At 39.5% G+C, this 16,325-nt stretch overlaps 1 protein-coding gene across 1 annotated transcript in view; it reads left to right on the forward strand.

The window, feature by feature from the left end:
- Nek1 (NIMA related kinase 1) overlaps nucleotides 1–16,325 on the forward strand; it is a 139,517-nt gene that overhangs the window by 70,818 nt on the left and 52,374 nt on the right. The window contains exons 17-19 of the mRNA XM_036209437.1: nucleotides 1–103; nucleotides 15,162–15,245; nucleotides 15,688–15,771. Of these exons, the coding sequence (XP_036065330.1) occupies nucleotides 1–103; nucleotides 15,162–15,245; nucleotides 15,688–15,771 (271 nt within the window). The remainder of the gene's footprint in view (nucleotides 104–15,161; nucleotides 15,246–15,687; nucleotides 15,772–16,325) is intronic.

Below are 16,325 nucleotides of genomic sequence, written 5' to 3' on the forward strand. Positions count from 1 at the left end.
GCAAAAAGGACAGCTAGCTGTCGAAAGAGCTAAGCAAGTGGAGGAATTCCTCCAGCGGAAACGGGAAGCTATGCAGAATAAAGCCCGAGCCGAAGGACATGTGGTATGGTATCTTTTTTCTTGAGATTTTGAACATATCAGTATTCAAAGTTAAGGCCTGGAATGTGTGTAAGTGTAAGTAAAAAGAATTATGATGTAGCAGTCCATGTATAATAAAAGAGATTGAAGGTGTTCAGAATAATGTACAGATTACGTTCCCATATATCTTGTTTATTAACCTGTTCGCTGGTATCTTTTACGACAAAGGTGAAATTACATCATTATTTTGTATTTTGTTCTTTAAAAAGTGTGGAAATGGGTAGGTATTCATATTAGAGAAAGAAGTTCTTAAATTGCTAGATTTTTTTTCCTCACATACTTTTTGTTTTAAATACTTTTAAGAAGCAAAGAATTTTAGAAGAAAAAGAAATAAATGTTTCAGTGTAGATATATAAAACTGTATTTATTGAAAAGCATATTAGAAATAAAATTACTTTAAAACATCCAGTTAAGCCAATTACAAAATTAAGTCATTTATCTAAGAAAATACTAAGTTCTGTGGTAATCATCTAAATAGTTGAAATTCTCCATAGTTCTTAGTTGTAGTGTGCCGCAAACCTTTTGATCTTTTGCTCACAAAGCAACTGAGGATTGTTTCTGTCAGCTCATCTCCCCATGGAGCCTCCTGTTCATGTTGGATATGCTGCAAGCTATTTTGTTAGACTTATCACACATGTATTAAAGGCTCATAATCGGTAACTTTGCAAGTTTATTAAGTTATTCAACATGAGACTTTTTTCCCTTTCGGTTATATTATAGAAAAATAGTTACAGGTTTAATTGACTACTATTTATGTTTTTAACTCACATTCTCCAATTACTTAATATCTGGAATGAATCTGTATTTGTGACCCTTCTCTAGATGGGAAAAGATAATTTCTTGCCTTCTCCCTATTAATAGCATCTGAAATAATTTTGATTGCTTTTTTTTAAAAAAGACTTTTAAACTGCTGTATAGCCTAGACTGGCCTCTAACTCAAGATCCTCATGCCTGGGCTGGAGGGATAGCTCAGCCACTAAAGGCTAGGCTCACCACCAAAAATAGAAGCTCCTTATGCCCAGCTGAGTGCTGGGATTATAGGTATGTATGCAGCAGCATTCCTGGCTCTGGTTGCAGATGATTGTTTAAAATAGTTACTGGAACTGGAGATGGCCCCGCAGTTAGAGTGCTTGCTGCTCTTGCGGAGGCTCCGAGTTAGACGCTCAGCACCCACATCAAGTGGCTTACAACTACCTGGGGGATCCAGGGGATACCCTCTTTTGGCCTCTTCAGTGCCTGCATTCACTTGTACATACACAGACAGGCAGATACACATACTCATAATTTAAAATAAAATTTAAAGAATCTTAAAAAGTGATAATTACTAGAACTATCGAGATTTAATGACTTTTCCCCTTACTGTTTTTCCTTAATCCTCTGACTATCATCAGTTTATTTTGCTTAATGTTAGAGAATTTCCCCTTGTAGTTTGTTTAAAAAGACACTTTGCAAAATTTGTTGAGAAAATGCCTTTGTTTTTTTTTCTTTACACTTTAGCAATACTTTATGGTGATTTTAACCTGCATTTGTAGGTCTGAGAAAACATTTTGACTATTTTTTTGTCTTTTCGTGTATATGTGTGTATGATGTATTCACATGGGCATGGGGGCACATGTGTGTCTGGGTGTGTGGGGGCTGAAGTTATCAGGCATCTTCTTTGATAGCTCTTCTGCCTTATTCTTTGAGGCAGGATCTCAGTCAGACCCAGAGCTTACCAGTATGTCTAGACTTGGTGGTCAGCTTGCTCCCGGGATTCCCCAGTCTCCACTGCAAGCTGCCATTCCAGGCCGGCTGCCATTCCAGGCCGGCTGCCATGCCCACCTGACATTGACTTGGATATAGCAATCAAACTGGTTCTCTTGCCTGCGTGGCATGTGCTGTGACTATTGAGCCTTCTCCACAGCCTTGAGCTTGCCTCTGTTTTTGACAAACATCTTTGCTGGGTTATTCTATAGATTGAGGACTGTGTATCTTCTGACATGCCCTATTTCTGACAAGAAGCTATCATTCTTTTTCTTTTCTCATGTATATCGTATGCCTTTTCCTTTGACTCAGGGAAGCTTTTTCTTTGTGCCTAGAAGCAATTTGATTATTAGATAACTCCTGAGTTTTCTTCCTGTTCATTAGTTTCCTGGGTGTGTAGGTTCTAATTCTTCAGCCATTGTTTCTTCAAAAAATTTTTTCTCTTGTTTTCTTCTTTTAGAATATTAGTATACATATTAGACTGCTTGTGACTCCCCGCTATGCATTGATGCTTTTTCTTTGTCTCTGTGTTTGATTCTGGCTGGTTTCTATTGGTATGTCATGTCCTGAAGGATATTTATCTTCTGCTGTGTATTATGCTGCTAATCTCATCCAGACCTGATACTTTTCATCTCATATTTTTGCTGTTTTGCATTGCTAGAGATAAAAACCCAGGGCTTCATATATATACATACACACACACACACACACACACACACACACACACACACACACACACATATATATATACACACACTATTGCTGTCCTACTGTGCTCTACCTCAGTTCACATACTATATTTTTTAAAATCTCTTAATGTTAACTTGTTTTTATAGTTTTAGTTTATGTCTCTATAAACACTGTTTCTACCTTGAAAATATAGAATGTCATTATAATAGCTGTTTTAATTTTGTCATCTACAAATTGTCTTCTCTGCTATTTCTGAGTCTCTCCGGTGATTAAGATTTTCTTATTTGAAAAATCTTTTCCTATTTTTAATATGCCTAATAATTTGTAATACTATGTCAAGTACTGAGTACTTTATCTTCAAGTGTTTTCTATTCTTTAAAGATTTGGGGATTATTTAATTATTGAGGAGTAATTTGAGTCACTGAAGGCTGCCTCTCAAGGTTCCCTGAGGCTGTAAGGAACAGTGTTTTTCCCTCATGCTAACTTGCCCTGTGCTGTGCTGGAGCCTGGCAGTACCTCTGCTGGGTACAGTGCCTTACTGCTTCCGAGGACTTTCTGATGGCTGCTGGAAACAGGAAACATTCGCGGTCTGATTAAGCCGCTGGCCTTATTAAGCCAACAGGCCACTCAGTGAGAGGAGCCTCTCCATGTTCTCCTCAGCTCTCCCTGTACAGATTTCTCTTCTCTGCTGCCTAACTGCAAATTCCAGTAGCCATTAGCTTGCCGATCTCCAAATAATGTCTCCTCAGCTAGAAAGGACCTTCCAGCTCTGCTCGGGCTTCCTCTCTTGTGCTGCTGCCTAGAAGCTCTGGCCAGACATGAATGGGGCAGTTATTGGGCTCCGGCGTACTGCCCTTGCTCCCCCTCTCACGAGGATCTACCCCATGCTGCCTGTTACCTGGGATTTGAAAACCGTGTTTTCTTGGATCTTATTCAAGCTTTTATAGTTTTTTTTTTGTTTTGTTTTGTTTGTTTTTTTTGTTTTTTTAAGGGTAGATCTAACCACATTGTTCAATCAAGGCTATAAATAAGTCTCCCTAATAATCTCCCTAACACGCACACACCCATCTTTGTCTTTTTTTTTTTTTAAATGACCTGCTAAATCCAGCTAGTGTTTGCCCGTATATGCATGAGTGTGGGGCCCTCTAGTGGAACATGGGAAACCTATCAGTAGCCATATATCCTCAATGAAGAACAAGTCATCCATCAGCAGCAACTCTACACTACCAGTAGCTCCTCACTAATGGGGTAGGGCCTGGAGATAAGTACTTCATTTGTGGCTGGCTTGATTTTACAAAGGTCTTTTGTAGGTAACCACAGCGGCTGTGAGTTCATAAATTCCACAACCATGTCATCTAGAGCAGTGGTTCTCCACCTTCCTAATGCTGTGACCCTTTAATACAGCTCCTCAGGTTGTGGTGACCCCCAACCATAAAATTATTTTCATTGCTACTTCATAGCTGTATTTTGCTACTGTTATGAATCACAATGAAAATATCAGTGTTTTCCGGTGGTCTTAGGCAACTCCTGTGAAAGGGTCATTGGACCCCCAAAGGGATCGTGACGCACAGGTTGCTGTTGTAAAGACAGATTTCACAGCACTTTTCCTCATCCTCTGACTCTTCCCGTTCTTCCCACTGCCTCTTCTGTGATGTTCTGTGATGTTCCCTGAGCCCTAAGCTATTCTTTTTTCCCCCATTTTAGGTTCTCTGTCTGTCTGTCTACATCTTTCAAAACAAAACACTTGTTATACCACGAGGAAGTATATATTGGAAGGGTTTGTTTGCATGCTCTTGTTTATTTCCCATGGTACTGTGGCGATCTGCTCTGTCATCTGCCTTCACTGTTGCTAATGAGACATGATGTTTTAGACACACTCCCTTTAAGCAGCTGTTTCTCTGAGAACTTAGGACTATTCTGAAGTTTCACTTGATTATTTTTCAGTTGTTTGGTCTTGTTTTATTTTTCATTGATTTGACACAGGTTCTCACTGATACATGTAGCTCTCAGTATAGATGTTCACCTTCCGTTCTAGGGAGAGACTCCCTGATACCTCCCTAAGCACTGTTTTTCTAAATACTTTTCCTTTCCAGGAAACTGCTCTCAACTGAGATTATAACCTTTGTGTTTAATGTCCTTCCTTTTGTTCTTCTGTTTCTTCTGTTCGAGCCTTTCCCCTCATTTCTACTTTGTTTTCCCAGGCTTCTTAGGCTTGATTTTCCAGCACACTGATGTAGCTCTTCCCTCGTCTGCTCAGTTTGTTTACTCCAGACTTTGTGCATGTGTCTGTAGAGTCTAATGTATCCCCTTTAGGCTTCTTCGTGGTGTTCTCATTTCCCCGGTGTGCCTGGTGTCACCTTATTCCTGTGCATGCTGGCTGTGCTGCATGGTTCCTGCAGCTTACTGTGTTAGCAGTCTGGTAGTATCGCAGTCCTCGGATGCTCTTTGTCATAACAGTGTGTGCACTCGAGCTGTTTCCTTTCCTGTGAGCACTCTCCAGAGAGCAGAGCGAGTGGGACATACTGCTGGAGCTGACCCTCTCACTGTACCCAGTCTTACTTGCCATGGAGTGTGCTCACACCCTCTGTCACCAGAGTCTTCCCGACACACTTTTCCTTCCATAGGTGTCATACTTGAAGTCAATGCCGTCCTCTTTCCTTATCACTGAATTTCTTTGTATTTGCAGTACCGGTCTAAATTCTTGCTTGATTTTGAATGCCTAATGCTAATATGCACTCCATAAAAGGACAACCTTTCTCTCTGTCCCCAGAAACAAAAGCAATATTGCAGCATTAGGAAGGAGATCTGTGTTGTTCAAGGCCTCTGCTTTCTGCTACACTATAGACACTGGGCCCTCACTGGGACTCCCCTTGTATATCCTGTTGTTGCCCTGTGTCATGGAGGCCCTACAGTTTGGACTGCAGGACTGGCCCCTTCATGTACTCCAGCAGATCATAGATAAAGTAGATGTTGCTGTGGGCCAACTCATACAGCCCCAGGCCCAGGTAGTAGGTGCATTGGTCAGCACACCAGCTCTCCCTCTTTCTCACCACCAGGGTGAGCTCTCCAGCACTTCCCTGGCTGGCTCTCCCACTGCAGCAAGCAGCAAAGGGTGGAGCCAGTTCTCCTGCTCTGGGGTAGGCTCACAGGCACCCAGACCACTAGGGCCAGCTCTGCTGTGTTGCCCAGGAGAATAGCAGAGACTGTTCTCCTGAGTGCCACAGCCCATGAGGGGGCCAGGGTCAGCTCTCCCACCTGCCACAGGTAGTGAGGGACTAGGGGCATCTCTCCCTAGTTGAGTATAATTTATCTCTGTAATAATTTATAATCAAGTGTTGTACAAGAATATGTACCTTTAATCCCAGCACTCGGGAGGCAGAGCCAGGCAGATCTCTGTGAGTTCGAGACCAGCCTGGTCTACCAAGTGAGTTCCAGGAAAGGTGCAAAGCTACACAGAGAAACCCTGTCTCGAAAAACCAAAAAAAAAAAAAAAAAGAATATGTACACTAGTGTATTAGGTAGAATTATCCAGCAAAACACACAGAAACAATTGATTATATATTTATGTAAGAGAGGATTTAATAGATTGATTATAGTCACAAAGCAGAAAAGTTCCAGTATGGGAATTTGTGGGCTAGGGAAGCTGGTAATGACACAGTCTAGGAACCCAGAACCATCTAGACATAAGATGTGAATACCCAATTGCCCAGCCTCTGGCAGAGACCTGAAAGTCCCATGGAAAATTAACTAGTTCAAGTCCAAAGGCTGAGGAACCTGGACTCTTGATGTCCAAAGCAAAAGAAGTAAAACATGCCTGCTTTAGAGGAAGAGCCAGAGAAATAGGTTGAGTGGTTTCCCTTCCTTTCTTGCGGTCTTTTTAGAGCTCTCCCTTTGCTCATAATTTTAGACTCTATTTGGGAATGATGGATGAGATAAGGTAAAGGAGCAATTGTATAAACTTTATTTTTTTTGTTGTTGTTGTTTTGTTTGTTTTTCAAGACAGGGTTTCACTGTGTAGCCCTGGCTGTCCTGGAACTGACTCTGTAGACCAGGCTGGCCCTGAACTCACAGAGATCCACCTGCCTCTGCCTCCCAAGTGCTGGGACTAAAGATGTGCACCACTATTGCCCAGCTAGACTTTATTTTTTAATTTTTTTACATTTTTATTTTAATTTTTGTGTGTGTGTGTGTGTGTGTGTGTGTATGTGTATGTATGTATGTATGTAGAGGTCAGATGCAGACTTTGTAGAGTCAGTTCTTTCCACCTTTACCTCGATTTCAGGAATTGAAACCAGGTAGTCAAGCTTGTGTAACAAGCATCTTTAATCACTGAGTCACATCACCAGCCTGATTGTTTTGTGTTGCAGCATTAGGCTCCCAGGAAAATAGACATTTATGGAGATTTCCAATCATATTTAGCCTCCACATGTGCACAGCCTTCCTCATTACCAACATTCTGTACCTGATGGTACAGTTTGTTAGAACTGAGAAACCTACACTGACACATTGTAACCATCGAAGTCTGCGGTTTGGGTTAGGGTTCACCTTGTGTTGTACATTTGGTAGGACTGCACAGATAGGAAGTGGCACATGACCACTTTCCCTGCCTTCAGAGAAGCTGGCTATGAGGAGTGGCAAGATTTCATATTAGAACATACTTGTAGACTCTGCACAGAAGAATTTCTTTTTAAATTGACTTATGATATAATTTAATCAGAATAAAATTTACTGGTGTTAAGTATGTCCTGATGAGTAATTGACATATGCATACAATCATGTGCGTATTGCTTTATCACGTTAGCAAACGTTTCTACCATTTCCCCAGTTTCCTTATGCCCCTTTGCTTGATCGCTTCCCTACCACTGATCTGCTTCCATTCACTATGGTGCTGGAACTTTTTTTTAGACATTTACTGAAAATTCTGAGTCATATAATATTCCCAAGTGCTAAGTTCAAGGTGTGTGCCACCATATCTAGCTGTATGAGATTTTATTCCTGAGTTCCGTTCTTTTGTATGGCTATCCCACAGTTCGAGTATCCATTCCTCTGTAGAGGGACGTTTGCGTTGTTTCTAGTAGTATAATATGGTCCTTCAGTATACTCAGTTATACACATGCCCAGATAATTGACTCTCCTCCCTCCTTTTGGAACCTGTTTTCTGGGTTGACATGTCTTATTATGTGTAGCTGAGCTGATATCTGTGATTACACTTTTAGATATCAGTGGAGAAAATCAAAGCTATGAAGATCATGTTTGAACCATTAATGATTTGCACTTTCAGCATTCTGTTACCTTTGATGCCATACTGTCATTATTTGGGGCCTTGTCATACTAATTATGTCCTATCTTTTTAGCATTCCTTCTTTAATCATACCTTCCTATAACCTCTAATTAGGTTTCTGTTTCTCCCATCATTAACTCTGTATAAGTCACAGTCAGATCTTCAAATGAATGAAGCTGTATTTGTTTCTAGTTCCTTATCTATTATTTTAACTCTGTAAACAGTTTATTACCACACCACCATATTGAAAGAATTCACTAGTGTCCATCCTGTGAAATATGTGCTTTTCTATTGGCTTTGTTTGTTTCTTTTTGTGGTGCGGGAGATTGAACTTTGGACTTCTCATGAACTGAAGAAGTGATGGACCATTGCATTGCTAGCCCAACCGAACCGTTTGTGATCCTCATCTTACTTGACCTTCCTGTGACATCTGAACGTGAACTGTGACCTGTCTTCCTTGCCTTCTGCAATTTACCCTGGACTCCTCTCCCTCAATTTCCTAGCATGTTCTTCTGTGTAATTGTTATTTTTCTTCAATCTTTACATGTTAATGCTATTTGGGACTATGTCCTTAATTGTTTCTTTTTTCCCCTTTCCTTTTTTTTTTTTTTTTTTTTTCCAGACAGGGTCTGTCTGTGCAGCCTTGGCTGTCCTGGATCTCCCTCTGTAGACCAGGCTGGCCTCGACCTCCTAGAGATCCACCTGCCTCTGCCTTGCAAGTGCTGGGAATAAAGGCTTGCACCACCACTGCCTGGCCATAATTGTTTCTCTCTATCACTGTTGTGGAGTGATCTCACTGACAGTTCTGCAGGCATTTGTGTGTACACATATGTGTAAATCACCCACTTCCCAGCTTCTGACACTGCTCTAGCTGCGTTCTGCATTCATTTCTCCATACTGCATTTTTGTTTGTTTTTCTTTTCTTATAATTTGCTTATGTGTGTCTATGTGTGTATGTCATTATGCATGTCAGCGCCCTTGGAGGATCCTCTAGGAATAGTTAGAGGTGGTTTTGAGGCACCTGACATAGAGTCTGAGAACCAAACTCCAGCCTACATTCTTACCTGAAGACTCAATAGGGAAAGGGTTTTACTCCCAGGCTCATTCAAGTTGGTGAGAAAATTCATTTTTTTTCCTCCAGATCTATACATCTGCTTTATTTTGCAAATTTACATTCAGTTCACCCAACAGCCAAAATGGCATTATTTCAAATATATCTTGAAATATATATCATTTAAAAATTATACCCGAAATGTGTTAATAGCAATAACTAGCTAAAGGATTTTATTATAATCTTACTTTAGCCCTGATAAAGACTTACGCCAACAAAGGTCCTGTGGTTGAAAGTTCATTTTTTTATGATCACGGAATAAAGTCCCCTGCTGCTTGCTGCCATCTTAGTTGGGATTTTATTGCTGTGAAGAGACACCATGACCACAGCAACTCTTGTAATGGAACACATTTAATTGGGGCTGGCTTACATTTCAGTGTTTAGTCCATTATTGTCATGGTGGCACACAGGTAGACATGGTACTGGACAGGATCAGCATGTAACAGGCAGCAGGAAGAGAGGGCAACAGTGGGACTAGCTTGGGCTTCTGAAACCCTGAAGCCCAGCCCCAGTGACACACTTCCTCCTACAAAGACACCTCGACTCCAGTAAGACCACACTTCCCAATGCTGCCCCTCCCTGTGAGCCTGGGGGGCCATTTTCATTCAAACTACCACACTACCTGTCAACCAGTGGTGCCTCTTCCTTTGCAGAGGCCACTCCTAGTCTCAGAGATCAACCCAAGTGCCTTTCCAACATGTCTGTTACATTCTCCAGTAACTGCAGTCTATGAAGAAAGAGTTCTTCCAAGACACAATGATACATCATGTGCAATTACAGGCTCTCCATTAGTCATTTCATAGTCCAGTGGTTAGAAGCACATCATACTCAAAGGAAGGGACTGTACTGCACACGTGGGTTTATGAACCACATTCTCACTGTTTGACTTGTTTTCTTTTTGAAGATCACTTTAGTTGATGGCAATATAACCATTGCAATTTCATTTTTATTTAAGTGTTTCCGTAGTATTCTGTCCTTTATTTTTAAGGTAACTGAATGATTGGGGGTGAGACATTTTGTAATGAATATATACTTGATTCATTTATTTTTTAAAAAAACTTATCAAATGACCTCTGTCTTTTAATGGTCTATTATAATTGTATAATAATAACATTCAATGACAGATTTTTGTTTTGTTTTGTTTTTTGAGATGGGTTTCTCTGTGTAGTTTTGGTGCCTGTCCTAGATCTCGCTCTGTAGACCAGGCTGGCCTCGAATTCACAGAGATCCTCCTGCCTCTGCCTCCTGAGTGCTGGGATTAAAGGCGTGTGCCACCACCGCCCAGCGACAATATAATTTTTATATGTTTGGATTAGTTATGTTTTATCATTTTATGTTTATTTTTGTTCTTCTGGTTCTTGCTGCCTGTATCTTATCTGGGTACTTTTTAAATATTTCATTTTAATCAATCATATCATTTTGATTATATCTTTGTGTAGCTTTTCAGTAGTGATTGTCTCAGTGACTAAGAATGCATACTTTCCTTTTTCACAATCTATTTATAAATGATGTTTGATGTGCTAATTCAGTAGTATGATGGTTAACTTTAGTTGTCAACTTGGCACAATTTAGAGTCACCTGGGAAGAGAGTCTGAGGTATCCTCTGCGTTGGCTTGGCCTGTGGACATGTCTCTGAGAGATTATCTTATGTTAATTGATGTGGGAAGACCTAGCCCACTGTGGACAACATTGTTCCCTAGGCAGGAGGAAGTCTTGACCTCTGTGAATCTGGGAATTAAACAAGCTGCAAGAAGATGAGCACGAATGTGTATCTCTCTCTCCTCTCTTTCTCTCTTTCTCTTTCTCTTTCTCCCTCCCTCCCTCTCTCTCTCTCTCTCTCCCCCCTGCCACTGTGAGTTCTGTGCAGTGATGGACTGTAACCCAGAATTACAAGCTAGAATAAGCTTTGTCTGCTAAGTTCCTTTTCATTGGGGTATTTTATTACAGCAACAGAAATGAAGCTAGACCAAGTGGGAATGGGAAAATGCTGCCACCATAGTGGTTCCTTCACCTTCTCCTTGCAACCAGGAATATTAGTATACTAGCTGGTGTGTCTGTGTGTGTATGTATGTGTGTTTTTGGATATTGAACCCAAAAACTTGCACATGCAGAACAAACGCTATCACTGAGCTATACTTCAGCCCTTGATTATTCCTGTCTATTGTCTAATTTAAGAACTAAGAGAAAAGGAACATTTACCATAATCATTGTTCCCTTCCATCCAATTTTCCAAGCTTCTTATATCCCTTCTGTCCAAATATTCCTTCTTATTTATTTATTTATATGACATGTTTCCTTTTTCTTTAATTGCTTCTTGGCCTTCTGGCTAAGATCACATGTACTTTTGTTTATTTGTTTTTGCAGTGCTAAGACTCAACTTGGCATTACATACATGTAAGCCAAGGGCTATACCACTTAACTACAGCCTCAACCCTAAAAAATTCATTATTATTATTATCATTATTAAGAACTTGTAAATTAAAAAAAATCACTTAGCAAAGTCGACCAGACTAAAAGTCTGTCAGACACAAAAAACAGAGCTAAAAAGCAGCACTTCCTTTAGCAATGCTTTGTTAATTGGTAGCATTTTAATGAAATGGCCCTTGTTGTGTGCAGCCAGGGAGGCTGGTCCTGAGGGAGGCTTCCCAGGGAGCCTGAATCTCATCAGTCATGGACCACTGTGTAACCAGTAGTCCTTGCAGATCAGCTCTTCTAACCGGAAATCTTCATCTTACTTTTACAATAAGATTCCTTCAGTTGGTCTTCATTTGCTGAGTGGTGGCATTTATGAATCCAATATTCTGGGCTGACAGTTTACTTAGTTGAAAAATTGTGTCATCAGCTACTTTTTATTCTGTGTAGTTTTAAATGAGATAGCTTCACCTGTTGAAAAATTTCTTCTGTAGTTAAGAGTTCTCTGGATGCTTTGAATATTTTACTTTTAGCTCTTACTTTTCAGCAGTATTAGGTTTTCTTTGGGTTGGGATGGGTTTTTAGGTTCAGGTCATTTTATTGTTTTGATATCCATGCAATTCTGAAATATCAGCATTATAATACATAATTTTTTGAAGTATGAGCATTATAATACATTATGTAACTGTCATTTGTAGATGGTTTTACATGAGATTTGGATGGTTTTCTAATATTATTGCCATTATTTCATGAAAAAAAGTCTTCAGTCTTTGGCAAGATCTTTAGTTTGGTTTGTTGTATTTTGATTTGTTTTGCAGGGGTGGGTTTTGGTTTTGTATGTTTGGTTTTTTGGCTAGTGGAGGGCTCCAGATCCAATCTTGCACATGCAAGGCAAGCACGTGGCCATCACACTCTATCTTCAACCCTGTCAGTGGATTTGAAATAGGTTTGCATTGTACCATCAGATGTGTAGAACAATGAACTTCTGAGAGATGATCAGTCGAGATCTGGATGTAATGGTTGTAAAGAGATGGAATGTTAGGGATGGAGGGCCCTTAGGAGACTCATTTTACAGTAGTTACTAATGCATGTTTACAGTGTCATTAATTTTTGTTTTATTGGTGCGAAAATTTTCACTTCTCAGTTCAACATGACAACTGCGAGGTCTCCATTTAACAGTTTCACTTACATATACTACTGTACAATATAGTTACTATTTAAGGTTAACCTTAACATCAGTGATTTAAAGTTGTACATAATAAATATTTTCCACTAGTGCTAATACCCATGATAAGCTTGAATAATTTGAAGATGTAAATATATTTACTCTGGCTTTTTATTTTATTTTTGTGTATGGGTGCAGGCATGTACTCAGATCAGAGGATAGCTTGAAGTAGTTGGCTCTCACCTGCTACTTTGATGAGGCAGGGCCTCTCTTTTCTTTGTTTTCTATAATTAAACATTGTTTCCATAAGGGCAGAAAAGTGTTGTATCCAATAAAAACACTGCATTCCATAGTCCTGAATTTGGAGCCCATGTTTCAGGAAGCACTGGTGTTGAGGAGTCACAGCATGCACAGTGCACAGTGCACTTGTGTATTCAGGACCAAGGTGTTAGGGATGGTGCATCATGTGATGTGGATTAGAGCTTGAATTAAGCATTGGTCATATGTGTTAGAAAATACTGCAAAAGGCTGTGTCTAATCTTCTAACTTGTCTGGACCACAGTGTTATCTACAAAGTTAACACTTGAAAGCTATGCAATATGTTTTACAAAACAAATTGCAGAAAAATCTCAGTCTCATGATTTTGTATTGGGCTGCATCTGTAACTATCCTACTCCCCTTTAACTCTGTGGGTAACTTCTGTGTACCTTTTAAGAGATGAGCTCACATATAGGCACATAATAGGTTAGAGGGGATACCAACCTCATACCTTACTACTGCAGAAACTGAGGCAGAAGGAGCTTTTAAGCCTAGGAACTCGAAAGTCAGTCTTGGCAATATAGTAAGACCCTGCCTCCAAAGGCAACAACAGCAAATGCCCCATGCCTTAGCCTTTTTCTCTCCAACTACAAGATGTAGAGTTTATGAGATTGACATTTGAGGACGTGAACTTATGTGGAACAAAACTACCTCAAACACTTTCTGAACGTGACTTTCCCATTCTTTTTTCAACATGGCCTTATTCTTAGCCCAGTTGTTGGCTGTGATCAGTCACTAGAGTCAACAAGCTAGTTATCTTTGCCTTCTACTGTCTACCAAAGGCAATGTTACCAGTCCTCTTTCCTAGCTGCTAATTGAGCCTTTTGGTTTCTGTCTTACCTTAGGCATTTCTTCTTTTGACTTCTGAATCTCTAGAGCCATTTCCTAATTTACACTCTCTCTGGTCTCACATGGATCCCTTGTTTATTCGAGTATGTTATCCTAGGCCTCCTTGTAGTACTAAACAAGCTCTCTACCATAGAGCTGTGCCACCTACCCCCATCTCTCTGTTCTTATGTGTTAGTGAATATGAGGAGGGACCGAAAATATAATTGTAGGTGAAAAAAATTAGAATTAATAGAAATGTTCATTTCTATAAAAACATGCTCGTATGCATCCATACATATGAATAAAAGGATATTTGGGGGATAATTCCTTTAGAATTTAAAGTTCTTAAATATTAGCTTTATAAATGTTTAATGATTTCTTTATTTTTTAAATTTTCCATAGTGAACCTCCTATATTTATGAGAGAATACACATATATCTGTAAGTGAAGTAAGTTCAATCAAAAGTAATTTGTGAAAAAAATTGTTCAAAGGCTCCATTTTAATCATTTATAACACTACTCGTGACTTAGAAAAAAAAATTAAGCTATACTGGAATTAGAAGCAGATTTGTAGAAGGTAAAAAAAATGATTGACAGTCAGGAAAATGGAGATAATGAGTATAAAAGTACATTCACCACACACTGATACAAGATAATAGATGGGGAGAGTGGATTAAGAGCGCTTTAAGTTTGAAGAAACTTTAAACATGATTGTAGGTTGAAGGAAGAGAAAGTAGATAATTAGATAATCTGGTAGTTTTGCTGAAGCATGTGAATAATTTCTAGTAAGATAATTCCATGTTATCAATAAGCTGTATTTGGAAATGAGTCAGTCTGTGTCTGGGGCTAATCATTTGTAGTATTCTAACAGGGTATACCTGAGAGCAGAGTATGGTTTAAGTCTGATAACTAATGTACAACACATTTTTTGAAATCAGCAGTGAACATAAAAGTTTGTGTGTGGCCGGGCAGTGGTGGCACACACCTGTTATCCCAGCACTCAGGAGGCAGAGGCAGGTGGATCTCTGTGAGTTCGAGGCTAGCCTGGGCTACAGAGCTAGTCCAGGACAGGCTCCAAAGCTACAGAGAAACCCTGTCTCGAAAAACAAAAACAAAAACAAAAAGTGTGTATCGTATACTATGCACACAGACGTCTAAAAATGGATTGGGCCTTTTTAAAGGCAAGAAAAATATAGTACTTTGGGTTTTAATAAGGAAAACATTCTTAGAAACCTCTTTAGTGACTATAAAGACATATGCAGTCTGTTTTAAATATTTATACTTGAGTTTAATGACTTCTGTTCTCATTGAATTACATGACATCATGGCCATAAGAAGTGCCAGAGCTGCTTAGTGTAGTATCTAGATGTGGCCAGTATTATCCAAAAGAAAGAAGTGGCATGTGGATGTGCCTAGGTGGAAGGGCAGTGTAGCCCCACTCATTCTTTAAACTTAGTACATTAAATGACAAACAGGGAATCCTGCAAAACCTGGCATCTCTGTATGGAGGCAGGCCCAGCTCTTCAAGAGGAGGGAAGCCAAGGAACAATGAGGAAGAGGTATGCTTTCCGCATGCTCAGTACCTCCGCCACACAGCCATTTTTAGTTCATCGCCTTCTTTTCTTGCATGGTTTAAATGCTTAACAATTTTTTTAAGATTTTGTGAGTCTATAGGAACCTGTTAATATATTTTGACTGACATGCTGTGTCATAATTTTGCCCCATAACTGTTACTCAGTCTTCTGAGTTTCAATTTCTTTTCTTTTGATATAATTTAAAGATTTGTAATTATAACATATTTCTTTCTTTGCAGAAAAATTGCTTTAAATTAAATACTTGAAAGCTAATATTTCATTTTCATTAACCAAATTTCAGAACTTTTGTTTCTTGTATTCAGATTAACACTTTTCTATAAGTTAAGGTTTTTTTTAGCAGTAAAAATGTTCACAGTTTTCCTTTTAAGTTAATGTTTGGTTTTTTTTGTTGTTGTTCCTATTTTAGGTTTATCTGGCAAGACTGAGGCAAATAAGACTACAGAATTTCAATGAGCGCCAACAGATTAAAGCCAGGCTTCGTGGTGAGAATGTAGGTAAAAATCAATTTTTCAAAAAGTAATTAATAGATTAAGCTTAAACATGCCATGTCCATAATGCTAAAAGGTAAAACTGTTAAAAGAAAATGAAGGCCAAAGACCAGGAAACTATCTGTACCAATGAAGTAAGTTTTAAATACATGATTTCAAATTGGTGTACCTGAAAGTTTTCCTGTGTCCTGCCCAGTCCTGCCGCCACTCAGACCCAAGTAAACACACAGAGGCTTATATCAACTACAAATTGCACGGCCATGGTCTCTGGCTCAATTTTCTTGCTAGCTAGCTCTTATAACTAAACTCAGCCCATTTCTATCAATCTATATGTCACCATGTGTTCCATGACTTTACCTGTGTGCCATTACACGCTGCTCCCTGGATGGCGGGATGGCGTCTCCGGCCTCTCCTTTCTCCTTTCTCCTTTCACTATCTCCCTTGGATTTTCCTGCCTGGCTCCATCCTGCCTTGCCATAGGCCAAATGGCTTTATTTATCAACCAGTCAGAGCAACACATATTCACAGAGTACAGAAAGACATCCCACAGCAAATT

The sequence above is a fragment of the Onychomys torridus genome, chromosome 17 (assembly GCF_903995425.1).
Source record: "Onychomys torridus chromosome 17, mOncTor1.1, whole genome shotgun sequence".
Taxonomy (NCBI): Eukaryota; Metazoa; Chordata; class Mammalia; order Rodentia; family Cricetidae; genus Onychomys; species Onychomys torridus.